This window comes from Nesoenas mayeri, assembly GCF_963082525.1.
Source record: "Nesoenas mayeri genome assembly, chromosome: 5".
Taxonomy (NCBI): Eukaryota; Metazoa; Chordata; class Aves; order Columbiformes; family Columbidae; genus Nesoenas; species Nesoenas mayeri.
In genome coordinates, this window is record NC_137548.1 from 61,861,696 (window position 1) to 61,875,860 (window position 14,165).

A 14,165-nucleotide genomic window follows, 5' to 3' on the forward strand; every position below is an offset into this window, starting at 1 on the left:
AACTTTCAAATACTTCTTCCCTGCACCTTCAATAAATGCTCATCTTTGGATCAATTAATATAGTAACAACATAATTCAAAACACAAACCCAAGAAACGAAAAATAACACAAAAAACCCCAAATAAACGCTGCAAGAAAGTAATCCAGATACACTGGTTTGTGTGAACACAACCAACACCTCATCTGAACGTGCTGAATAATATTGTCCTAAAAGATGCCAATATACAATCCACCCTGGTATGGATGAGCAAGACAGGAGAGGCAAAAGTAGAAGAGGCTGTGGTACATTTATAATTCATAGTTCAGACTAGACAAGGAAAAAGTGCTTCTTATATCAAGGATAGAAGTAATTCAGTGACAAAATCCTTCCAGTGCAACCCTTAGCACCTGACTCTACAAACACAGCAAAAATTTCCCTTTGTAGGTTTAGGGGCGTTTCAGTGACTTGAATCTAATTCTCACGGCTTTTTGAAAGCCAGAACGACCATCTCAGATCAGGAAAAAATCAACACAGGCACAAGTTCACCTCAAAACTCTCTTCCATTCTGTAACTGTGGTCCTCAAAGTTCCTACAGCAGCCCATGTTTTGGTAGGACACACAGAACAAGAATGAGCAAGTTCTTCCTCCGCTATTTCCACAAGGTTTTTGAAAAACAAAACATAACAAATCAGAAATTTTAAGACTATTGCTCAAGATTTTACCAGGCAGTTGCAATTTGCCTTCTTACTCAGCAAAAACTCACTTTATTAAAAGAAAACCTAGAAATAATGTGCCTTTTTATGTAACTGATGAGAAACCAAATGCCTCATCAGCAATTCCTTATGAAAATGTAAAGGAAACCTAAGAAGAACAAAACCTAAGCAGACACTAATAGAATAAAAAAACCCATTAAGTTAATGCCTAGATGTTTGAAAATAGCTACTTTAATGATACAAAAAAATAAATTAAAAATAACCTAATACATTTTAAGATAATAATAATTTACAAAATGCCCCTTTACTTAGGCAAAATGTGAGTTCCATTTGACTATACACCTCTTCAAAGCATCAGGAATCTCCTTTTAGTTACTTACTGGAATATCTGCACACATTCAATATTTATGCTGCCTTTCTCTCTATCCATTTTTAAACAGAATTAAAGGAGTAGCTAAAACTCTGCCAATAAAATGACAGGAAGGCTATTTTTAGTCTCAGTGATGTAGACCAAGCACAAACAGCCCATGGCTATGCTACTATTGAAGATCAGATCTAAAAACAAATAATATATTTCTTTTTATTAATTCCTTATTTGAACAGAAACAAGAATCACAAATTAAGTACAGGCTCATAACTCTCAATAAACACTCTTACTAGAAGGAGAACCATTTTTCCCTATATTATAGCAGCAAAATATCCTATAACTCCTGTCACATCACTCTCTGGTAGCAAAAGGTTTGTGAAAGGGCATTTAAGGCAGCATAGGAAGCCTGTAATCCACCCAGAATTACAAAGCCTTATACCAAAAGGTGAGAAGTTCTGATTAAGAAGTATATGGTGTTGCCTCAGGTGCTTTAGATTGCAAACCTGAGACACAACTGACTTAAGAGATGACACTGCTTACTGATTAAGCAACATCTTACTAAATTGCTAATAAATCCATGAGAGAAGAGATGCAACCAATGGAGAACACCACATAATAAACTGCTGAAAAGAATATGCTGCTTGGTTAGTAATATACAGCAGCTCCAGTGGCTGAGGATGTGGTTATTCTATACATCACATACACTGTATATTGAGATGGGTACAAGCTCTGGCTGTATCTACAAGCAGAGTTGCCTTGGTCAGTCCTGAGAGTGCAATTTCACCCACCCTGCTTGGTTCCTGCTCTCAGTCTACAAATGAGAACAACCCATTCAAGACACCTATGGCTTTAAGTTAAAAAAACAAACAAAATCCAAAATCAGAACAAGGTCTTCCTTAGTTTACTCTTTTCCACTCTACAGGGTGTTTCAAAAAGATAGACCCAATTTCAAAGCAAAGTGATTTTAAATTTGGTCCATTTTTTTGAAACACCCTGTAATATGATAAACAAGATTTAAAATAAAAAGTGGTGAAAATTGTATTAAATCATCATGTTCTGCTATACTTTCTGCCAATACACAGGTAACTATACCGACTTTAGGTTGCATGTAGAAGCCTTTAAAAGCAAGAAATGTCAGTGACTCAGTACACAAGCAAAACTTGTCCTCTTCTTCATCTAATTTTCTGTTGGCTCACAAATAAAAGCAAGTCCAAAACCCACACTGGAATGTGGTGATCCTTGACTGAGAGCAGTGGAATGCAACCACTCTTCTGCTCCTTGTAGACTCCAAGCCCATCTGTCAAGTGCCCAGGTCTGAACTCCTCCAACCCAACGACTCCAAGCCAACCCAACGACTCTAAGCCAACCCAACGACAAGGCAAGTCACACTGCAGCTATCACCCACACATGTGAAATGCTTCACTTACAAATACGCCATTAAGGTTCTAGTCAACCCCCCAGTAGATATTCTGGGTATATCATGGAGACTTCAGGAGTCCTCTCAAATGGCCAAGTTGTCCACCTCAAATGTGAGTCACACAAAACCTATCGTTTTCAGACCAAGTGAATGCACAGCTCCTTCGCAAAGCTTACTAAAGATCTTAAAACTTCAAATATTAAGTCAGCAGGTTATTTTAAGAAATAGCAAGCACTGTTATGGATGCAAGGTGAAGCTGATTTATCTGGTGCAGCAATATTCTCATCCTCCCACTTAAAAGTGATAAACTGTTCTTTAGTTTTGTTTTCTGCTTTAACTTTAAATATGACTCAAGCAGACATGCTGCCAGAAGATTAGTGGTTTAATATGAGAAAAAGGTAAGTCCATTTGGTAACTGCTTGGTAAACATATGAATTTTATGAACGCCAGAGGGAAAATTCTTCAGTAACTTTTGCTATACCAGACTTGAAGCAGGATAAAAGAAGATGAAGATCCCATATACAGTATTTTCATAAGCTAAACCCCATAGGTTTCTCAAACAGTAAACACCTGAAATGAGGCATTGAAAGTGAATTACTTTCAGCGAGTACTACCAGCTGTTTTCTGGAAGCCAACCAGTCTATGGTTGGTATAAGTTGGCATCCAAATTAACTTTATTTATTTATGTATTTACGGACACCAATACAAAGCTTTAGTTATTGTACAGTATACAATTACTGTTCACTTTCTTCAGAAGGAAAGAATGAGGAAAGAGGGAACTGAGCTGTTACTTGGTAATGCCATTCAAATTCAAGCTATTATTTTGAAGGGGGTTAATGTTAAGCTGCCCAGAAATACCTCTCTAAATGCAATAAATATTTCCTTTTCTTCTTGGAGACCATGTTGCTTGGTATTTCAAAAGCTGTTGGGTTTTAACACTCAGTGAGAAATTTTAAATTGCATTATGCGTTATAACAGAATCCTCTGAAAACCATATGTAATACAACCAAGAAAAAGCAAATCTTTTGAAAAATCAAAAACATGCAACTAAAACAACTATGAGAAAGACAGAAATAAAGATGGCATGACCAAAATCTAAGTTTATTCATGCCTTGGGCACCACAGTCCTCAGCCACTTTGCTCATGATAATCTACTTTTTGCACACTCCTCTTGGCCAGGAATATCGAAATAAAATGTACTCTGGAATTCAGTCACAAATAATATCCCATAATTTGGCCAAAGCAGGAAACAGTTCTGCACAATGGTTATAGAACATTTTTTTCCTCACCTATAGTACTTTGCAGTCTATGTATATTTTTTTAAGTTCCTGTGTGTTAACAGTTCAGTAAAGGGTAATATTCTTTGCAAATCAGTAAAATAAATAGATAAGCAACACGGTACAGAACAATTCGTAAATTCCTCATGGATTTATGTTCATCCCAAATCACTAATATTTATTTTTTTTTGTATGTCTGAAAATCTTAACCCTTAATCCTGAATTTGCAAAATGAGAATAAATCATTTTGGAATTAGTTTGATTAAGCATGTTACTAGTCATAGCAAACGTTTGGCAACATCGCTCTATTTTCCTACAAGTGACATTTTAACCCTTCCCAAGTTTTTGATGGGGTCATCTTCCAGTCTCCCAGTTTACAGCCTACTCTGAATCACTTCCCACCCAAAGATCAATAACCAAAAGTGTAACAAACAGTATCGAGACAGGAAGACCCAGGCGGATGCCCATCTTCCACGTGGAGATGCAAAGTCATCCTGTTCTCAGCTTCTCAGCAACAGCCTTAACCCCCGTTCAAAGGTTCATGTGTGACACAAGCCTGTGCACAAGGAAACGTGACTTCCTATAGCATTGGGGTTTATTTTCCTACATTTACAGACATATATAAAACTCAGAGATCTGTTTTATGTGTAATGGCATGAGTGAATTTGGTATTATTTGACAATGAGAACATTATACAATTACTAAATATATTTTTATTAAAATCTGGTAGTAGGTTAAAGAGCATTTAAAGGAGGTGGCACTCAGCTCCTGCTCAACCCTTTTTGCTTCTTAATAACTCACCAGCAACATAATTCTAACCGGCACCCACAGACCTTTGTCTTGAATGCACTACTACTTTAGTGAAAAACAGAGAATCCTTGCAGATAAAAGTTTTTTAGTCTTTACCAACCAACATTTTTATGAAATATTTCTTTAGCCTACCTGTCTTTCAATAGTAAGAAAGTGGGAATATGCCCACTACTTTATTTGTCTGGGAAATACAAGATAAGTTGACCCATTTATTTACAGACTGAACAAGGCCAATCCATTTCATGCTGCAGCGCTGACCCTTAACACAGATCCTGTGAATGAGCCGCCCATTACAATATGCACAAGTGACCTTTAATTGCATTAATGGCTTTGTTGCATGTCCTTCCACTGCGACAACACAATTATGGTATAAATATTTCTAAACAACATAATTATTTGTTTAAATAAAAATATCCCTGAGTTCTGTTTACTGACAAGGAACTGTAGATGCACCGTATTATAGGTGTTAAAGTTTTGAAAAACTGAATGGAGCCTCCATTTTACACTTGTAAAAAATATTAATTATGAAATACATTTCAGGATACTACAAATCTTCATATGCAATCTAAAAGTTAATGGTACCTTCATGTATTCGTCTTCAGAACACCGAAATAATTTAATTTACATTATTCAGAATTACACAATAAGAAGGTGATATCTTCAAGTTAATTTTTCCACATGTTAACAAGATACAAGTGTTCTGAAATTCCATACAACATATAAAACTTACTGCTTGATTTCAGTTCTATGTACCATTGGCACCCAGAGGGTTTTTTCTTTCTAAATAGGAGTACTCCAAGTATTGTTTTACCTCAAGTTATTAGAATTTAAAACTATCTCCCAAAACTTTATCTAAATTGTACTGTCACAATTTTAAACACGTTTATTTATTCAAAATTGTTTGAAAGAATGTAATACATTTTTGACAGGCAGTCTTTTACAATATTGAAATCAAATCCTTGATTTCATCAAACCCTTCATATTCTGTGCCTTATTCCTGGAAGGCTCATGCCAAAATGATTTAGTTTGATTTTCTTTAACAATGGTAGGTTGGCTTGACAGCATCTGACAAAACAATTCAGTGAAGTACACCATACCAGGTAAAGAGAACCTGAACTGGCTACTAGATGAAATAATGCAGAATGGAGCCTAGAATTATGACAGAATTAGTTTCACGGGAGAATATTTTTGCAGTATTATTAATTTTAGATTAAGAAAATGTTATGGTGTTATAATTACTATCTTTTGATCAATGTTTAAATGAGCCAGTAGTAATGTATTTATTAATATCATAGGGAAAATGGACAGGAAAAATCAATGCAACAGCGATTTGACTGGCATAAATTTAAGCTGAATTTTATTACAATCTTTTACCTCTACCTGTTAGAAAACTTAGTTTTATGTGCAGAATTCCCTGCATTTGAGTCCCTGAGCTGACGTGGAACATCCAGCACTAGAGGTTGCCAGGTATGATTCTATGATCTACGACTCTATGACCTATTCTGTAATTCTATGATTCTATGTGCTCAAGGCAGGCTGAGGAGACAGAGAAGTTTTCCACGTTAACCTCAGGGATACTTGTGTTCTCAAACACAAGGGCAAAGATTTTCTAACATTAGGAAATTAAGGAAATTCGTTTTCTGTAACACTTTGGAGAAGTTCTGTCCCACCTTTGAACCAGGAAGACCTGAAAAGTTTCATCCATGTTCCAGGCCCTGGGCAGCCAGGCAGCCCCAACTGTGGTTGGGTTCCCAAGCTGGTTCCATTCTTAGGCTCTAAGGCCCTAACATGGGGTCAACTCTTGTAACATCAAAATACAGAGCTGCTTTGATCTATCTATGAAGGTATATTGACTAAACTCCCCATATTACAACATGTATCATGTAGCATACGTTAGCTTTGGCATAACATTGCGTGAACTTTGTCTCGGCGAACAAGAATTCCTATCCGTATTTTACTGACCAATTGCTATAGAACTATCACCATACTTAAATTTCTAATAAATCAGCCTTTTACCTTTTATCAGCTCTCAGGCTCACAGATTCCTTTTGTTAAAATAGTGCTTAAACCAGTTAAATAATTCAAATGTATTTGTTTATTTACAAAATTACTCAACTTTATAAATATGATTGAAATATAATCAGGGTTAGGGTCAGTCCTTAATGAAGGCTGCTTCAAATTTTCTTGGAAAAAGCCTATAATAAGTGATGCTGTTAGAGGTACAGCAGACACTTTCTAATTCTCACTGATATAGAGGTTGGTGTGGCATGTGTGCGTATTTTAAATACATGCTGATCCCGTATGTACTAGTGACAGGGCTGATCTGTTCCTCCAGAAGAAACAGGTCACGAATAACCCCGAACCATTATGTCCATACCTGTTATTGGTGTGTTTAATGAATGATTACAAACTCTTTCCAGGAGCCCAGTTCTGGCCCTCAGTGACACCACCATGTCCTGATGTACTTTAGGACCAAGTTTATGCTACGCTAATGCTACACAGAAGCACTGCAGATATCAGTTCTGACTTGGTCTTACCAACCCGTTTTGGTAAATAACCTATAGCAGTGGTTAACTGCACTTCTCCTTTGCAAATAAGAAGTTTACCACAGCATAGTCTGTATAAAAGAAGCAATGAAAAGGGATAGAATGGGAAAAAAAATGGTAGAAATATAGAGATTTCAGATGGAAATTACCCAAGACATATTTCCTGTTTTTAATGGCCAAATTCACCGTCTTAAAAGAGCTTGAAGTCTTCTTCCAAATACCAGTGCTGGACACAAAACATACACTTGAATATCTGTAATTGCAATTAAATCTTGTCTATTTTGGCAATCATTAATTTTCTTATGGCCCTTTATTGATAGATGAAGAAAGGACGTTATTTTAACGCCTTTGGAATCATACATTTATTTTTTGTTCTATATAGGCTCAATTGCTCAATTTTGTGATTATATTTCCTTCCGAAGCCATAACTTTTTACTCTGGCCATTACCACTAGGAAATATGCACTACAGAGTGCTTCATAGAACCATCTTGTGTCTGGCACTGAGAAACCAGCAAGTTTTCTACCACACGACTCCTCTAATTCTTTCTTCTTTCCTTGTTAGGAAACACCACTCAGAAAAGAATCTCCTGAACTCATACACTAAGCTCTGAAAACTTGCTTATTTTTGCTGTGTGGCAATTCTTTATGTAGTATATGATACTTGGCTTCACACTGAGGTCTCTTAAAGATTTTTATTCTGGTTTGCAGCATTAAAAATAAAATCATATGAGCTGGCTCTTATGTATTGATCAAAATTTAAAAATAATCACAACAACTATTTACTAGACAAATTATATAATACAACTTGTAGGAAAAAGCTTATTCTCTATGCCATTAACAACTGATATCTGGAGGCTTAAAAAAATCAGCAGTCAAACTAAACTAGGGAATTAAAAATAACCCTCACGAACTTTTCTATTTGCAAATATTTATCGGAATTTATCAAAAGTTTTAACTTTACATACATAATTTCAGAGGTTTATGTTGACCAGACTAGTAACAAAGGGAGTTAATCAAATATGAATCTTCTCCAAGTGTCTTGTCAAGCCAGGTAATGATGTCCTGCCAGCCAAACTCAGAGGGAACATGTGAAAAATATACAAAAGTAAACAGGCCTTAAGCTGCCCAAGGGAAAGTCAGCAAGATGGCAATTTCAATCATTTGGAATAATACTAAAGCAGCCTTAGGCTCTTCTCAGAATGGAAACATGTCACTGTTACTGCAATATTTCAACAAATCAGACTGCAAAAGAAAGGAACACTTATGTAATCGCAGCTGTGGAACAACGCTTTGCTCAATGGAGAGGTGGAAAATAATTAAGAGGAAATTCCCTTTTTGCATGTAATTATAAACCTACCTAAATAACAAAGACGAACAATGTTTCCTTAGAAATTTCAAGGTGAAAAAATAAAATTTAGGCACAAATTCCTCTAGTTTTGGTACAAGAGGCTTTGGAACAATGGAGATACAATTCTATCAAACAAAACTAGGAACATAACGTTCCTACAAAATTTACCAAATGTTGAGTAACGTTACACTCAGAGCTACAAACAAAGCAAAAAGTACTTCAGGAACGATGCTGCTGAAAAGTTTTGCTAAGATGAACGGGTTGTCATATCATTTAACTGAGAAATCAAAAAATATTTCAAATATTTGGGGAACTTACCTAATCAGTAAACTTTCAGTATGTGTCTAGTCATGTAGCCATCTTTTAGTCAATCATCAGAAAATCAAAGGCAAATTGGCATGACTCAACCCAAACTTTAATACCGCATGATTGTGTCGTGTAAGCTTGTTTTGTGCGAGGGCTGCTGTGGTTTTAGCAGAGAGATTAACGACCGGACCTAAGCTGGCCTCCAAACCTTGCCCTGCTGATGCCTCCAGCCCTTTGAAGTCTGACCATCATACCTGGCAAAACAACAGTGGGAACTAGGCTGGTGTCAGATCTAATCAAGTTTCCTGCCTCAGCATAGCTAACTATGGGGTACACTAATTGGCCCAATTGCGGATTATACCTTTTGCTACAGATTCAAGACAATAATTTAGTCAAATGATGGTTTTTATCTCCTTCTAATTAAGATTCCAAAGTGGGAAGAAATAGGATTAGACAGGATAACTTCAAAATTGTGTCCTTTAAAGTGGTATGCACATAAGATAGATCTCTGATAATATTGCATATAGTGATAGATTGCTAGAAACTAATGTGTGAACATTTGGGAAAGCTTGCTAGAGCTACTGCACCTTTAACTATAAACATTTAAGTTTTCCTGGAAAGGGCCTACCTCATCATTTACAAATGGAAAATGAACACTCACAATATTCATTAAAAAACGTTTTCACTCTGAATTTTAAAGTCACCCTTTAGAACACATTGCAATCAATCTTATTTTGATGAAGAAGATACAAGAAAAACTGAAACAGTTAAATGATTCTGCAGACTATAGAGAGGCGGAGTCCATCCCACAAAACTGCAATCTGAAAAAGCGGATTTGACTTTTAAGGCTTTTACTCATGAAGGCCAAACCATAAGGAGTTATTTAACTGGTGAGCAATCCAGAGGTGAAAAACTCCACGTCCCATGCCCTTATTTTAAGCGGTAAAAAAAGAATGCTTAGCGATGAAAACCCTTTTTGGAGAAATTTTGCCATAAATCATAGGTTGTGTATTTCCGAATTTCTTATGTAATTCGATTTTAAAGTGGCGTTTCAAGTAGAGGTCAATATTTTTATCCTAAATTGTGTATATACCTAAGCAAACGTATAGCGTATAAGCATAACAGCTTTCAAAAAAACTGTAACACGCTCAAACACAGATTTTAATTTCACATTTAAGCTACATAATAAAGAAGTCATAAACTCAGATGTGCTTTGTACAGAGCACACTGCTGCTTGCAGCGCACGCTGTTGAGCTGCTTTATGTTTTTACCAGCAGAACCAAACCTGCCTGCTGACTCATCACATTCTAACTGCAGAAACCCATTTTAGAAGACTGTATTCACATGCCTTCTTAATTCAATTTTCCCTTGCTCCCATTTTCTTATTGACCTCATTGCTCTAGTCAGCCTAGCTGTAGTCTGCCCTCCTTAATAGTATGAGGAAGGAAAACATATGTATTATGGATTAGTGAAATGTGTACAGGAAGATCACAGTAGGACAGTGATCTAACATGTTCCAAAAGGGCTAGTTTGTGTCAGTTCAGCTTACAGAAAGGATATCTCTAACAAAACCTGAAGTTATTCAAAAGGGGCTGCAGCTGAGCAATGAAGGGAGAAATTATACAAGTGGGTCATCCACGCATGTCTGGGGCAACAGGTTGTTTCAAGAGTTCCACTACACCCGTTTCCACAGCTTCTGCCCCATGGCTAATTAAATTCCTTTTAGAGGGCCTCCTGCTAACGTTTTCTTTTTATTTTTTCCCTTCCAAATTACATTAAAATTAGAATCCCAGATATGGCTGAGAGGAGAAAATTGCATTCTGAGTCAGGATGCATAGTGAGGAAAAAAAAACCCAAAATATCCTAATTCATAGCTATAATAAATGAGAATTTACTATGCCGTGAAGTAAGGATGCATGCTTCTCTGCGCTTCTGAAAGCAGTAAGAACATTTGTATTTTAAGACCAACCACAGACTATTAAAGTTTTTGTTCCTAATGCAGCGTTCAAAAGCAGTTGTTAAAATGGTTTAATACCTCGCAGCGCCTGGTTCCGCTGACTGCATTCTCTGGAAAGCGAGAAACCCTGTAAAGGAATGTCTTTGGGGAAGAAAAATTTGCCTTTAAGTGGCTTGTGAAGAGGACACCTCTCCTTGAGAAACTTGGAGCACTCACGCAGAGATGACCTGCACCAAGAACTGGCTGTCTGATTAACTATTAACTGCTCTCAATAGGATTAGATAATTAAAGACATTGATGACCATTAATTAGGAGGAGGGCACCTTAATTTGTCACTTGATAGGGCCCTTTCAATGATTTATAGGTTAGGGCTACTTGCAATTGTGAAGGGGAGGGGGCAGTGAAGAGGGAGAACCCTTAAGTTACCTTATCAAGTGGCCAGCTAAAAAGGGCAGCGGGTCAAATAAGGGCCAAAGTGGTCACTTAAGGGTGAAGTCCCAAACACCAAAGCAGTGCCAAGCCACATTGACCATCATTTGGTGATGGAGTAAAAAATATGCTAATTTATTGGTGGCAATTCTCTCTTTTTATGGTTTCAAGCAGTTAAGACAAGTGGCCTGCTTAAGAGCTTTTCATTTGAAAAGAGATTAAACAAAATGGTTTGTCAGGGATGCTTGGCTGTTTTATGTCTTTGTTAAAAAGAGAAAAATTTGCCCAGACTGTACCGATGACTATCACATCACCCCGAAAGCCATCTTCCATCTCTAAGCATTACTTGGTTAATAAATACATCAGCTCTAATTGCTTAATAGTGCTATGTTCATTTGCTCTTTAGCAAGATTAAAATGAAATACATCTTTTGTATTACTGCCTTCTATCAGGACTGTCTGCATAAAGGTCACAGGAAAAAGTTTAAATTTAGTAGGGAATTTACTTAAGGACATTAGTGTAAATGATACTGTGTTTAAAATGACATAAAAGAGCGAAAGGTGATTTCAGTAATGCAAAGAAAATGGTTTCTGAATACTGATAAGGACACTTATCCCTCATACCACACACAATTTTAGGCAGCATTATACATTAAAATCCCTCTACTGGGGTAATAACATGTAGCTACTTTCCCACCCACTAACACAAGTAAGAGCAAGTCATTAACATTTAATTAAATATGCTCCTGACATCCTTAGAAACATGTCACGCTTTGTTATTGAAGGTTGTGGCCTACTTTCTATGTACATTTTAAACCAAAATAAACTATTTATAACGGACCGATTTAGTGCAGCAAACGAGACATTTTTAATTAGAAGGCATATTACAATATTTTATAAACCCCTTCTGAACGGCAAAAGCAGAACGAAATGAATTTACAACATCTGATGCATATTTTATGTATTTCACGAAACGAAAACATAAGAGATGGGATTAGCTCCACCTTTTGGGTTCTAAATAGTGAAACAAAACTGTTTCTCTTACCTCAATGGTGAACAGCTTCCTTTTTAATCTAAAAGCAAGGTCCTTTGTGTCTGATACATCACAGATCAAGCTATTAAGCCGAGGAATCTGATGTACATGAACCAAACCTTGTGGAAAGAAAGAGCAAAGGAGAGAAAAAAAAAAAGCAATAAGAAAACGCTGTCATCCAGATGCATAAATTAGAGTCTTACAGCGGAATTCTGTATATTTACACACACTCATCCTCCCCTTTTTAAACTGGAGCTTACTACCAGGAGCAATGAAGCAAACGGTGCGATTATACTCAAGTAATCAAGCAGAATAAGATAAACAGAAATCCTTGTGCGAGGAAAACTAATTGCACTTTGGTACAGAAGTACAGATGTAAAGGGGGATCTTAATACTTGTCAAAACTACAGCCGGTTTGTGTGTGATTTTCTCTTGTATTTACAGTAAGCAAATATGGCTATCACCTTGCATGCTGCCCACGGCACCACTGAGTGATCTTTATTTTATTAAATGCACCAGTAAGCAGCCAGCAAAACAAGGCTTATGGGTTACTGATAACCACCGAAGCTCTAATGAGAAGTACCTCGCTTTGCGCCCTGAAAACGGCTTTAAGAAAGTTGCTAGGAAATACTGATTTCGATCAGGCTTTTCGATAGATTTTAACCCCTACGCCAGCCTAAGAGAAGCACATTTTCTTGGTGCGGGAGGCTCCTGTGGCTGTTGAGATGTTTTTAGCAGCACTAGGTGCACCGCAAGCTCTGCGTTCTGTCAGCTGCAACTCAAGCTGATGTTTTCTGACAAGGACGCTGGATGGTTTTTGTGCAGCCTAATATAGTTTCTGAACAACCTGAGGGGGATTTCCTACATCTGAAAACCAGGAAAATTCTACAGGGCTTCTCAATTACTGGCCTATATTCGCTGCTCATAAAGCCAGCGTCTAAACATTTAGAAAAGACATTTTACTTGGAAACGGCAGCTGTGAGAAAGAAAAACCCAAACACTAACAGCTTATTTTAAATTATAAAATAAGACAAGTATTTTTTCAGAGGTCTAATTATTTTTTTTTAAAGGAAGAATCAAGGAATAACATTTTCTAAAATTGAAATACTTGAAAAAGCATAATTTTAATGGGTACTACTTACAAAAATCCTCAATAATACTAGAAAATGATTTTTACGCTTTGAAACCTTCTATCCCTGCCTCCAGTCCAGTGGCATACAAGAATTATTTGTTTGGCTTTTGAGTTCAAAACACAATTACTATATATAGGAACAGCACATATAACACAGGGTTGCTTATATACAGTATTCTAAAAATTCTATTTAAGATTCACCTATATCATTCTTCTACTATTTTGACTTTTCAACCAGCTAAATTTGCAGGCGGCTTAATAAAATTATTAATGCAGGATTCATTAAATAAAGCAATAATTTAATCAAACCTCTCCTGAGTAATGTCAAAATCTTCTATCATTTGCAGTAAATAAATCACCTTAAAATGTATTCTTAAGGAAAAAGAATCCACAAAGCTAAAACCATTAAAAATACCTATTTTTTGAATGATAAATTAAGGTTGTCTTAACCTCAAAAGCTGTGTTTTGGCATATAATTTTTAATAAGTATTAAAAAAAAAGGATTTAGCGTACATTTTTACAGGAAACCAGGAAATAACTGCTAAAACACACATTGTCTTAAAGGATCTCTTCAGCACTGCGAAAAAGAGTATCAAATTGACAGAATTATGTTAGCATAAACAAATGCCACATCACGATTATGCAATTGGAAAAATAATTAGGCAAATTATTCTACCTTTTGTTCTTGGTTTCTTTTTCATTCACCTTCCTTTTCAGATAATGAAATGTGCACTGTTTTCTTAGCCAAAAAGATTTTCCTCTGATTTATTAATTACAGCCTGCATACACACAGTGGTGTCTCAACACCATCTTTGCTTCTTTTTCTATATATCCTGCTATGGAAAACACT

The 14,165-nt window shown here is 36.3% G+C and overlaps 1 protein-coding gene across 1 annotated transcript in view; it reads right to left on the reverse strand.

Annotated features, from left to right (window-relative positions):
* ELP4 (elongator acetyltransferase complex subunit 4) overlaps window positions 1–14,165 on the reverse strand; it is a gene marked incomplete at both ends in the record, with an annotated part of 143,118 nt that overhangs the window by 65,951 nt on the left and 63,002 nt on the right. Inside the window, one exon of the mRNA XM_080345625.1 lies at window positions 12,196–12,302. Coding sequence (XP_080201751.1) covers window positions 12,196–12,302 — 107 coding nt within the window. The remainder of the gene's footprint in view (window positions 1–12,195; window positions 12,303–14,165) is intronic.